Raw genomic sequence first — 13,377 nt, 5'->3', positions numbered from 1 at the left:
CACGCAAGAGCCCTTTAGGCTAGAAGCGTGGAAATTGCACAGACCCATTTTTGATTTACCTTTTTGTGTTTTTTTTTTTTAATTTTAATTCCACTTATTAAAGCGGTGGATTGTGAGACTCTGATACCACATAAGTACAAGGGATCAATAATGTTGATATTTTCGGTTCCCAAGACTTACCGAGTGATGATCAAACTCAAACGTAGTTTTGGGTCTAATAATAATAATAATAGTAATATATGCAGAAATCAAACAAAACAATCAATCAAGTGGAAGAATGATGAAGATTCTCAAGACAAGTGAACGGTGGAGGTAGAGTCACCAACTAAAACGAAGCAATGGAATGAGGGCACACATATTCATATACTGTATGAGCAGAAGAATGATAACATCATGCGCTTGTTTGTTTCTTACAAAGAGTTCACCCCCAAAAATGCACAAACACACTACGCATCTATCCCTCTCACTGCAATCCTTATCTTCTAGTGATCAATGTGGGCCTCCACGTTCTCATCTACGGCCCTTAATCTTGATCCCCAAATATCATTCTCGTAATTCATTCATTGTTCCATTGATCCCAACAAAATTTATATCCATTTCATAAAAACAATCATAATAATTAATAAACTTATAATCTTATATCCCTTAGTGATTTTTTCTTTTGCCAAACGTTCCTAGTTTATTTGTTTTGTTAGTGTTAGTATTAATGAAGTACTTAGTTAGCACATGGATGTTACATGGGACAGGAAAAGGTATGGGTGGACCGCAAGAGATCATGAGCCACAAACAGAAACACTGATGGTGGGCCCACTGACCATATGTACGCTCTGCCTGGTCAAGCTGATCTTATAGTTCCATGGGAAAATACAAAAAATAAAAAAAAACAAAAAAAAAAATTATGAATATCAGGTTCCTTTGTAAGTATTAATTGAATTGTTCAGGCTAAAAAACATTATTACAAAATTTTGCAACATGTCAAGTGGCTTGCATGCATCCAAGCCCCGCTCTCAAATGTCAGATTAGAACAGCCTGAAAATGCATCCATAGGAATGGGTAATTTCTCCTTAGTATATAATACTTTCAAACAAATAACAACCGTAGAAATTCACATCATTTTTTTTTTTAAAAAAAAACTTGTTTTAAGGATTCTATATAGTAATATTATTTTATTTGATTTAATGTATGACCAGTGCCTGAAAATGACACGTCTCTGTTCGGTAATGGCTTTCCCATGTGAAACAGACACCTAGAAACATGGACTATGGGAATTGAGGGTCATGGACTACAGTGGTATACCAACATTATTATATATGCTTGTCTATAGTTTTTGGAAATTGATATTTACCAAAACCACAAGATTTTTCCAACCTTTCTCGTGAGGAGTCTGGCTCACCAGCCAATAAAGGCATACCCCTACCTTCACCACTACTCGATCACATTAATAATTTTCTTTCAATAACCTCAAATGTCACTCTGATCGCTTCTCTGGATTCCCATTTTATTTTTGTTCACACTCACAAATTTATTAGTTGACCTTTCATCCTCTTAAGTCTTAAGCTTGCTTTTCATCTTCTTGCTTCTTACTTCACATAGGCGTTGCTTAGATTTAACTAAGGTTTTCTTTCTGTTAGTTACGTTTTCTCCTGCTTTGTGGCATCATCTTTATGTAACGCATACTTCACTTGGTTTTGCTTACAGTTGGAACTGAGTTTAGTCCCTTGCAAGGACTCTGAACATTTGACCCATCAACATATCTGGGTTCTTCTTTGCAGTGAGGTAAGGTCACTGCAATGGCGTCTGCTTGTGTGACTTTGAAAGCCAACACCGATTTAGCAAACTCAAAAAAAGGCGATCTTTTTCGTCAAGACAATGGCTTTCTTGGTGAAAGAATCAAAGGTAGCCTGAACAACAGTTCCTGGTTCACGAATCAGTTGGCTAAACGTTTTAGAACCCAGAAGAGGGTCAAACATTGTGCTGTATCTGCTATTCTTACTTCAAATAATGCCAAAGAATCTCTGGTAAGCTGAATTTGATTCTGGGACTCATCTTCTGCTTCCCTACCTTCCATTTTTGGAAAGAGAAAAAATAAATTATGTTTTTGAGTTATGATCAAATATATCATTGTAAAGTTAGGTACTTTTACTTTGTTTTTGTGGCTGCATTTCTTTTTTGGTTTATGAGTGTGTTTTGAATTTCAGACCTTGCAAGTGCCTTCATTCATGAGACGAAGGGCTGATCCAAAAAATGTTATTTCCATTATATTGGGAGGTGGACCGGGAACACAACTCTTTCCTCTCACAAAACGAGCTGCGACACCTGCGGTAAGTGAATCGTTGTTGTTGTTGTTGTCTGGATCATTACATTTTGGAGTTCCATGTTGGTAATGATTGATGATGTGGTGTGCAATTCATCTTCAGGTCCCTGTTGGTGGATGTTACAGGCTTATAGATATCCCAATGAGCAACTGCATCAACAGTGGCATTAACAAAATATTTGTGCTAACCCAGTTCAACTCTGCATCCCTCAACCGTCACATCGCCCGCACCTATTTTGGAAATGGTATCAGCTTTGGGGATGGATTTGTGGAGGTATGCATCATCATCATCATCATCACGTCAATATCTTGTTTTATGAGAGTTAGATATTCATATTAATGAGAGATAAAACCAAAAGCAATTGACAAAAGAAAAACTCAAGTTATTCACTTCGCATAAATTGATAAAATATTCGTTAGTATATGTTTTAAAAGAAAATCTGTCATGTGCGGTTGCTGTGATTGATAGAGAAGTATAAGTGTATAACCCGCTAGAGAGATTCTTGTTGACCAATTTCAAGTTTGTTTCTATTCATGATGACTAATTAAATCAACCTAAATGCCAAACAGGTTCTGGCGGCTACTCAAACACCCGGAGAGGCTGGAAAGAATTGGTTCCAAGGAACTGCAGATGCTGTGAGGCAATTCACATGGGTATTTGAGGTGGGCAAGTAATTTTTTTTTTTACATGCTACATGCCTTCTCTCTCTCTCTCTCTCTCTCTTTTTGGTTTTATTAATTTTCTCATTTTGAGCTAGTCAATAAGTACTAGGTTCATTGTTGTAGGATGCCAAGAACAGAAACGTTGAGAATGTAGTGATATTGGCCGGGGATCATCTATACCGAATGGATTACATGGACCTTGTGCAGGTATATAGTGTAATTGTTTTATAGAGTGGATAATTTCTTCATTTCATTTTCACAAATTTTCTGATTTATCAATAACAAATAACAGAGTCACGTTGATAGAAATGCTGATATTACAATTTCATGTGCTGCTGTGGGTGACAGGTGCGTTCAATCTGCTGTTAGATGCATTTCTGTTTTGTTGCTTGATATCATTATGCTGCTAAGACAATATGAGTATTATACTTAATTTGATTCTAGAGCGAGTGAATAGAAACACAACTAACTTCCTCAAAACAAAAAATTTACAAATTTAATTGCCTGATTTTCAGCCGTGCATCAGATTATGGATTGGTCAAGGTAGATGACAGGGGCCGCATCATCCAATTTGCAGAAAAACCAAAGGGTGCTGATTTGAAAGCAATGGTAATTCACAAGCTAACCTAATGTTTGCACCTTCTTTCTGTTTTCTTTGTTATCTGGTAATTATGCTGAGGTGGTTCACAATCAGAAAGCAAAAATAAATTTACCATCCTCAGTTCCAATAGTCTTTCCTCCTCATTCTAAGAGGGAACGTTGTAGCACTATAGCATTCTCTGTGAATTTCTTCTTTAATATGTACAGATTATGTAGGCTTGATTTGCAAACTTCCGTACCAATTAAGCCCCAATGTTTCATCTTTTTCTTCTTGCCTTAGTTATGCTATTCTTCTACATATCTGGCCTCAATATAGTCATGTGTACCTGTGTTGTTCTCTGTAGCAAGTAGATACCTCTCTTCTCGGGTTGTCACCCCAAGATGCATTGAAGTCACCGTATATTGCATCTATGGGGGTTTATGTATTCAAGAGAGATGTTTTACTCAAGCTTCTGAAATGGAGGTATCCTACATCCAATGACTTCGGATCTGAAATCATTCCTTCATCTGTGAGGGAACACGATGTTCAAGTAAGAGAAATTCCCGTAAATATATCTTCTTTCAAATGTTTTTATCCATTTTAGAAGGAGTATTATCTGCCATTTATGAGAAGCTAATTACACCTATGACGGCGGTAGCAATGCAAAGTTAAATACCTGTTGTTTTTACAGGCGTATTTTTTCGGAGACTATTGGGAAGACATTGGAACAATAAAATCCTTTTACGATGCTAACCTGGCCCTTACTGAAGAGGTAGGTTCAAGATATTCACGGCTGGCATTTTTCAAATTTAATGGTTTTTCACTTTTAGTCACAAGCTACAATACCGTAGATACACTAGTTGGCATTGTTTTGCATCCAGTGTTCAGTAATGTAGGCTAGCTGAGAACGCAGGCCATCATGAAATGGCAAATTGTACCACACTAAACCAGAATTCAGACATTGATCAGTCTAGTATAATCAGGAATGGTACCTTTATTATGGGAGGATGTTTCGGGTTGGGTTGGGGTGGAGGGTCGTGCCTTAAGCAACCTGTTCATGAACCATTGACCTAATTACGATGAAACTCAGCTCATTTAGCTGCTAGAATGTTGCAAATTGTCAGCGTCTTTGTTCAGTTGATTGAAACTAATATCTGCTTTATGCGACTCTCTTGCAGAGTCCAAAGTTTAAATTTTATGATCCTAAGACACCCATTTTCACATCTCCGGGATTCCTACCACCAACAAAGATTGACAAATGCAGGGTATGGTTATCTATCTTATAGTATGTATGATATTGATGTCATGAGATGTCTTGCTTATTCTGTTTGACTTACTTTGGTAGATTGTGGATGCCATAATCTCCCATGGATGTTTCCTGCGAGAATGTATGGTCCAACACTCCATTGTGGGTGAACGTTCACGTTTAGATTATGGTGTTGAGCTCCAGGTAAACTACCATAAATTCTAGACCCAGGACGCTAGAAAGCTCCATTTAAGATTCCTCCTAACTAGAGTCACTTTTTTACAGGACACTGTAATGATGGGAGCAGACTATTACCAAACTGAGTCTGAAATTGCTTCACTGCTGGCAGAGGGGAAGGTCCCAATTGGGATTGGTAGGAATACCAAAATTAGGTAATTTTTAGTCACAGTTAATGGACACAGATTATCTAATATTTATTTTGTGAGTCTAAAATGTTGAGATATATAGTCCCATATTGATTAGATGGACAACTAATATGGCCTTTATAAGGCCTTGGGCACTCCTACCCCTTGAGCTAGCTTTTGGGGTGGTGACCTCAAGGTTCTTAACATAAAAGGTTAAAAGTAAATATAGATATCTAATCACTATCATATTATAAAGAATTAGCATTGTTATGTATGATGTACCAATTCTATTAACTATTGTCAACTAATAGTCATGAAATTGTTAAATTATTTGGTATCTTTGTTGAAGGAACTGTATTATTGACAAGAATGCAAAGATCGGGAAAGATGTCATCATCACTAACAAAGATGTAAGCATGGCTACTACTATATCTGACCATGTTTTTCCTTTGAGGCGTTTTCTGTACCATTGCCGTTGTGTAACACCTACCATAAGTATCCTACTTATGTCTTACCAACTCAAATACTTTCTCTATAGGGCGTTCAAGAAGCAGATAGACAAGAAGATGGATTTTACATTCGTTCAGGTATCATCATCATAATGGAGAAGGCAACAATAGAAGATGGAACTGTCATATAAATGGTGAGTGCTTATCTCTCGGGCTGGTTGCCCAAAGTGCTGAAAAGAAGCATTCTGAGGAACACACACTCATCTTTGGGGACGCTGTTGCAATGCTTATGTCCAATAGAGAGAAAGCAGCACCCGGTTTGCTATGTGTAAAATAGTAGCTCCCCCACTACATGTAAAAATAGAATGAATAAAACATGAAAACCTCAAAAGTAAATCAATCGAAGGGCTTACCGAGAGCTACGAATTTGCTTTATCCCCTTGTAAAGGACACCATTTAAATTATTTGTATTACTAAAATATTACTTTTGCTGGTGATAAGGAATCTATCTGACCACTTGTTGCTCCAAGTAACACAGCCGTATTATTGTTTGGCTCAGCTGATTCTAAATGCAAAATGCATTACCTACTTCTACTCTTTACAGGCTCACGAGACATGGATTCATTAGCATTTTCTTCCTGTTTTAATGGGTAAACGTGATTTGAAGCACATAATCTAAAATTTTATGTGATGAAAATAGTAATAGTAAAAATGATGCTTCAAAACTCAATTTTTTTTTTTTTTTTGAATGCTTCCCTTTGGATGCATGGTAAGTGGCAATGCCAATGCCTCGTGGCAAAATCAGGGTAACTGACTTACCAAGAGATTAACACGTAGAAATTCAGGCTTTGTAGACTAGTCAAAGGCCTAAGTTGGCGGTGAGGTTTACCGGTTGAGTGAGAGAGGTGAAAAAGTAAAGAGTTTAAGCTAAATTAAAATGCGTCAAGTGAATTGATCAAGAATCGAAGACAATGCAGCAATCTAGGCAAATAGCGGACGTGTTGAACGTATCGGACGGTGGGTTAGCAGACAAGGAAAAGAACCTCTCTGGTAGCATCAACAACAATCATCAGCATGTGCAGAATGATTCTGGCTCTGCCCTCCAACAATTTCTTGATCACATACCCATTAGTTCAATAGCCGGCATAAAAGATTCACCCGGTACTTTTATAGTTAGTTGTTGGCAACTTTGTTTTGTTTAAGATATCAATACCCTCATGACATGAAGATACTCATGATTCTTTTACTTTTTCAATTGCCTGCCTTGTCCCTTCTTTCTTTTTTAAGTTTTGGAATTGAAAGCTGGAGATAGTCTAAGGGATGCAATTCATATGTTGTACGAAAAGGACATCTTTGCTGCAGCCATTGTGGATGTCTTAGACCCCGACACAGCCACCATAAGAATAAGATTTTCAGATCGGTATATTGGCTTCATTGATTTTGCAAGTATGGTTCTTTGGTGTCTTGAGGTATTACTTATTTCCATTCTTAGAAACCTCCAACCCGCTGAGTTACACCTTCCCACCTTTCTCATTAAGCTTGTTATATTTTATAGGAATATGAAAAGATCGGGAATAATTCCATGGAACAGTGTCATAAGGATATAGAGAACGGTGGCTTTTTCTCCATTTTGGAGCAGATTCCTCAGATTGGGCAAACCAAGGTTTCCCGTGTTTTCTTTCTGTTACCTTTCTTTGCATTTCTTTGTTTCTTCCCTTGGTGATTGTGCACCTGGAAGCAGTGGCTTGGGTCACCTCAAAAATTTAGGTGGTGCCAAAAAATTTCACATATTAAATCTATCATGGGGAAGGATATTGTGATAACTAAGTTGTGTTACTACCAAGTAATTATCAATTAATCTCACCGTTAGATCGATTATGTTGATCCAACAGTTATATTTATTTCCATCTTTGTATGGTTATGGTTTCCCAAATTTAATACTTTATATTTATTTCCACCTTTGTATGATTATGATTTCTCATATTTAATGCTTTCACTTTAAATATGGGAAATCATAACCATACAAAGATGAAAATAAATATAACCGTTAGATCAACATAATCGATCTAACGGTGAGATTGATTGGTAGTCACTTGGTAGTAACACAACTTGGTTGTTACAATATCTTTCCCCTTAAATTATAAGGAAAATAATTTAGTATGAATTCTAGCATAATTATTAAAATTATGTACTAAATAATATCACATAATATTGAAAATTCAAATGAACAATTATCATTGATTATATATCAAATCAAATATATAAAAATGCACTAACATTTTTGGTAAGCATTTCAAACATAAGAATTTCACTTTCCTCCCGCAACATAATAAATAACGAACCAAACATTGTCCTAAGGATATGAAAACACACAAATATAATAATTATATATATAATAAGCATTGTCTTTCGTCTCCTCTTTCATTATCTCCATTCCTTAAATTTTCAATATCTGTAGTCAGAGAACATCACCCTTGTTTTCCACAACCATAAGCACAAAGGAAAGTTCTCACGTTTGGTAATTAGGTTTTTGACTATTCTTTGTGTTTCCAATAACCCAAAGCACAATAGTTTAATGGACCTTCATATTCCATAACTATAGACCTGTTATTCATTTGGTTTTATGATTGTTACGGGTTAAATGTGTATCTTTTTAAATGACACAAATTGTGTCCTTTTAGTTTTTAACACTATGTCTATACTGGTAAGAGATAGTTATAACATAAAAAGCTATTTTCAGAAAAAGTTATTTTTCTCTCTCTTTACACATCAGCTGAAGTGACTAAGGAAAAAGAAAAAGAAAAACAATTTTTTCATATTATAACTATGTCTTACCATTAAAAGATAGTGTCAAAACTAAAAGGACACAAGGTTCTGTCCTTTAAAAGGACAAACTATTTTCCCTACTTTTAAGGGGTTTAGTTGAGTCTAAATTTTGAAATAAGTCAACTAATCAATTTTTTGATTAAGTTTAGAAGTCTTTCTTTTTTAAAATAATAGGAATAAGAATAAATAACATAACTAATTAGAATAAAGCGAAAAAAAAAACAAATATACAAGATAAAAAATAAAAGAAGGTGAAACACAAAATTAACAACTATACACGTTCTTTATTATTTGTTTGCATTTAGATAGTTTATTGTTACTTTATATTGAGCATTTGATTTTCTATTTAGGTGGTGCTAAATTATAATTTTAACCTTGATTAATTATAATTAATTATGTAATATATATAATAAGTAAACAAAAAATTAAAACAAGCAGGTGCCTAGGCACCTGCTGGCGCATGTGTGGCTACGCCACTGCCTGGAAGCTTGAAACATTTACTTAATCCTCCCTGGCAAGCCATGCCAAAAGATCACTTTATTTTAATGAATCTCATTATATGTATGCTAGAAAAATTGTCCAACTGAACAAAACTTTAATTTTCTGTTGTACTCCAATCTTACTAGGTTGGCGAGTTGGCTAAGTCATTCCTCTGGGAACCATTTTTCCCCGTACGCTTGGATGACACGATTTTGCATGCACTGCTACTTCTTTCTAAGCATCGGTTGCACGTTTTGCCGGTCATGCAGCAACCTGATCCTGGACTCATCGGTTTTGTTACACAGGTTTAGAATTTAGGATTGATGCAAATCATAAAGAAATGACTTTATGTAGATTTCATGAAAGTTCATATATTCAGGATGAGTGATATGTTTGCCTTTATGCTAGAATGCCGTAGTCCAACTCCTCCTTCAATCAAGTGAACTAGAGTGGTTTGATAGTATTGCAGACAAGCATTTGTCAGATTTCAGGTATTCAACCCTCACATTTCTCAAAGTGCTTACAAGTTACATCCATTTAATTGCTACTTGTTCAAGTGAATAGGCTTTTCTTCTATGTTGCTCTTTGACCCTATTCTTATCCTTCCACAGATTTGAAGACCAAAAACATCCTAATTGTGTATCTGGGGACCAAACTGTTGCAGATGCTTTAAAGTTGCTCTGGCAGAAACAAACTTGTGCTGTTGCCGTTGTAGATAAACAGACTAAGAAGCTCCTGGGTAATGTGAGGAACAGTGACGTTTATCATCTTGCAAAGAATGATAACCTCCTTACAAATAGAACGTATGCTCAAAACTTGTCCTCTTCCTCATTGCCTTCAATCTCAGAAAATTAATAAGCTAATGAATATATGGCTATTGTATGCAACAACGTTAAATTAATATAGAGTTAGGATATTGTAACAATCGATTAGTGTTACTATCAATCAATCTCACCGTTAGATCGATTATGTTGATCTAACGGTTATATTTATTTTCATCTTTGTATGGTTATGATTTTACATTAAATATGAGAAATCATAATCATATAAAGGTGAAAATAAAATATAAAGTATTAAATATAAGGAATCCTAATCATACAAAGATGAAAATAAATATAACCGTTGGATCAACATAATCGATCTAACGGTGAAATTGATTGGTAGTAACACTAATTGGTTTGGTTGTTACAATATCCTTATTGAATAATATAAGGGGTTTATACTTCTCCTTTAAAAGGAGAATAGCCTTCTCGTGTTATAGATACATTAATGGCGGAACCCACTTCAATTTTTTTTCTCTCACTTCTTTCCCTTCTCTCTCTCCTAATTATTGTGTCGGCTGCAAAATAACAACTTCTCCACCAACATGAGAAGTTGTTATCCCATATGACAATGTAACCAATATGACAAAGTTGCCTGTTTTTTGTGCTAGAACAGGATTTTGACTGTGGAAGAATTCATTCACACAGAGAGTGACAAAGTGCACATTAAACCAACCATTGAAGATGACCATGGGGCTCTTCTTACAGCAGGAAGTCTCCGTCTGAAAAACAGCTTCACACCCAGAATGGACTCACCAGTTAGCAACAAGGAAAACGATACGCTCAAGCAAGTAATGGAGCGTATGATAGAGACTAATAGCAGTTTCAGCTTTCTGATCAATGATAATGAACAAGTTACAGGTTTGCTCACACTGAGAGATATAATTCTGCAGTTTGCCCCACCATGTTTGGATTCTGGCATTGGTGGAGGTGGCTTTTTTGAATTTGCTTTGGAGCAGAGTGGATGTCAAGTAAAAAATGGAAATATTGTTCGTAATCATTGATCATGGTATGCGCCAATGCATTGACGTCAAGAAAGATAGATTAATGGACAAAATTTTCATTCTTTGTTCTATAAGATCTCCATGAATTCCAATTAAAGACCTTTTTATTAATAGAAAACTGGAAATACTAATTTTTGTTTTTTTTGTTTTGGTGAATTGGAAATACTAATTTATTCAGGCGTATATGTGATTTAAATTGGATGAGTAATATATAGGGCGCTTTTTATTTAAGATTATTTATTATTTAGAGATTTTATCTTATTGAAATATTTTACTGCCAATATAAATATTTCACAAACCTTTTAACATAATTGTAATATTATGATTTAATTAAAAAAAAGGATATTATTTTTAAAAAGAATACTTTATTACAATTATCGTTCTTTCATAATACAGAGATAATATATTAAGACTATTTTATTTAGGGAAAACTTAAAAAAAAAACCCTCTAAGTTTCCTCAAAATCACTTAATTTCCTCTCCGAAATTTTTAATCATTTACCTTCTAACTTAAAATTTCTTTATCACTTACCTCCATAATTTAATTTTCCATCCAAAATTTTGTTAACTGAGTTAAATTTTTTAAAAGGTACCAAAATTACCCTTAATAGAAAAAAGAAAAACATGATTTTCTCACAAGTTTAGACAAACTCACAAGATATGACTGTAAATCAATGTTTGAATCCTTCCTCTACTCTTTAACGATACAAAAAACAATGAAATAGCATTTTGTGCATGTTTGCTTGGTAATATCATGTGATTAAGAGAAAAGCAAGGCATACATGAAGCACAGAACATAAAACTTTTCGGTTGTTGTGCGAGCAAAATAAAATGCGGCTCTGAATAAAATTATAAAGTCAGATATGTTGGTCATATGATAGCAGAAAAGTTTATAACAAAAAAGGGAAGATCTAAACTTGCTGAGATAATGCCTCTTTAATCATTTTATTTGAACAACGGTACCAATAATTGTGAGTGCGATATTTAATAGCAATGGGATTTGCAGGAAACAATGTTATTAATTACTAATTCTAACAAGGCTATCTTAAAGAAAATATTTCGTGAGTTCGTCTAAAATTGCATTTGTGAGGAAATTATGTTTTTTTTATATTAAGGGTAATTTTGGTAATTTTTTAAAAAATTTAACTCTGTTTACAAAATTTTAGATGGAAAATTAGGAAAGTAAATGATAAAGAAATTTTAACTAGGGGAAAATGATTAAAATTTTTGGGGAGGGGGCTAAGTGATTTTGAGAAAATTTGTAGGGGGATTTTTGAAGTTTTTTCTTTTTTTTATTCTTACTTGACCTAAAATTCTCAACTAACAATAGAAATATAGAGAATAAGTGAAAATCAATTGAGATTGTAATCTAGGGGGCATTTGGTTGAAGAGAAATTTTTTGAATACTAGGGAAATGTAATTGATAGGGAAATGGTTAGAAAGTGAGTTTGGTAAGAAAATGTAAAAAAAGTTGTTCGGTTGGAAAAAAAGTTACCAGACAAATTAGGTAAGATTTATAAAGTCTATGTTTGGTTTGAGGAAAAATATTGATGGGGAAATGAGGTAAAATTACCAAATTAACCCCTTTTTAATTTTTGAATGTTTACATCTTTCTTTCAAATTCACTCTCCTCCAAATTATAAGAGGGTATTTTGTCATGTTTTTATTTTCCACTTCTCCATTTAGCCATGCATCTCTCAATACCATCTCCAAAGTGGCATTTTGGCATAGTGCATTATATCACTTTTTCCAAACAATTTTAAAAGTCTAGGCAAGTTGGTTTGCTATTAATATTCTTAAAAAACTTGAACCAAATATGGATCACACAAAATCCTAATATATAATACCTAGGCATCCTCTAAGAAAACTTGAACCAAACACTTCCCTAAGGTATTTGGAGAAAAATAGATAAAGTAGGCATAAAAAAGATGTAAGGTATAATTTTTTTTTTCATGCCTAGTCTACTTACTTTTATTTAATACCATTTGATAGAGTTTTAAGAGAAGAAAAAAATGATGAAGGTCAATTGATATTCTTATCTAATAATATTCGAGAGGATTAAATAAGGTAGATATATATAAAAAATATAGACTAGTATCTTATTGTTAAAAAGGTAAGTATCATGCCTATCTTTTTTTCATACTTATTTTTCCTACACTGTTGGAACACAATTTCAATTGACCTTCATATTTTTTCTCTTCTCTTGAGATTGTGATATAATAGTATTGAAAATAAGCCGATAAAGTAAATATGAAAAAAGATAGATATATAATATTATATTCCACTATAATGATTAAATTATGACAATTTTTGCTTGATTTTTCTTTATTAATTATCCGATTAATTTGGTATGAGATTTTTAAAAGAGGTTATGTAATTAGGGATAGAATACCGTGTGTACATTCTTTTATGCTTACTCTAATTTTCACTCTTCTTCTCTTTTTTATGATTCTAACCTAACTATATTAGAAATGAGTGGATAAAATATACACAAAAAGGCAGGTATAATATAATATCTCATGTAATTATGATCCAATTTAGTTCAAAATAGAATTGCTAACTCCAAGTCAAATTAATAAAGGATAGGATATTTTACTTACCTTTTTATCATATCTGTCTTAACTCTTAGT

The 13,377-nt window shown here is 34.0% G+C and overlaps 2 protein-coding genes across 2 annotated transcripts; both read left to right on the top strand.

Annotated features, from left to right (window-relative positions):
- The first annotated feature begins 1,361 nt into the window (after window positions 1–1,361).
- LOC133315107 (glucose-1-phosphate adenylyltransferase large subunit 1-like) lies at window positions 1,362–6,145 on the top strand. The gene is made up of 15 exons (XM_061516665.1): window positions 1,362–1,615; window positions 1,699–2,018; window positions 2,199–2,321; window positions 2,418–2,588; window positions 2,885–2,977; window positions 3,101–3,184; window positions 3,270–3,325; window positions 3,493–3,586; window positions 3,922–4,107; window positions 4,249–4,329; window positions 4,736–4,822; window positions 4,903–5,007; window positions 5,089–5,195; window positions 5,518–5,578; window positions 5,707–6,145. The coding sequence occupies exons 2-15, from the start codon at window positions 1,791–1,793 to the stop codon at window positions 5,806–5,808; spliced, it is 1,578 nt and encodes a 525-aa protein (XP_061372649.1). The 5' UTR covers window positions 1,362–1,615; window positions 1,699–1,790; the 3' UTR covers window positions 5,809–6,145.
- A 443-nt stretch (window positions 6,146–6,588) lies between these two features.
- Window positions 6,589–10,748, top strand: LOC133315135 (SNF1-related protein kinase regulatory subunit gamma-1-like). The gene is made up of 7 exons (XM_061516705.1): window positions 6,589–6,778; window positions 6,905–7,086; window positions 7,173–7,280; window positions 9,070–9,228; window positions 9,332–9,414; window positions 9,535–9,726; window positions 10,361–10,748. The coding sequence occupies exons 1-7, from the start codon at window positions 6,589–6,591 to the stop codon at window positions 10,746–10,748; spliced, it is 1,302 nt and encodes a 433-aa protein (XP_061372689.1).
- Window positions 10,749–13,377: the final 2,629 nt, after the last annotated feature.

Source organism: Gastrolobium bilobum, unplaced genomic scaffold (assembly GCF_033153095.1).
Source record: "Gastrolobium bilobum isolate Gb01-03AN ecotype WA unplaced genomic scaffold, APGP_CSIRO_Gbil_v1 utg8583, whole genome shotgun sequence".
Lineage (NCBI taxonomy): Eukaryota > Viridiplantae > Streptophyta > Magnoliopsida > Fabales > Fabaceae > Gastrolobium > Gastrolobium bilobum.
This window is presented reverse-complemented; position numbering and strand designations above follow the sequence as displayed.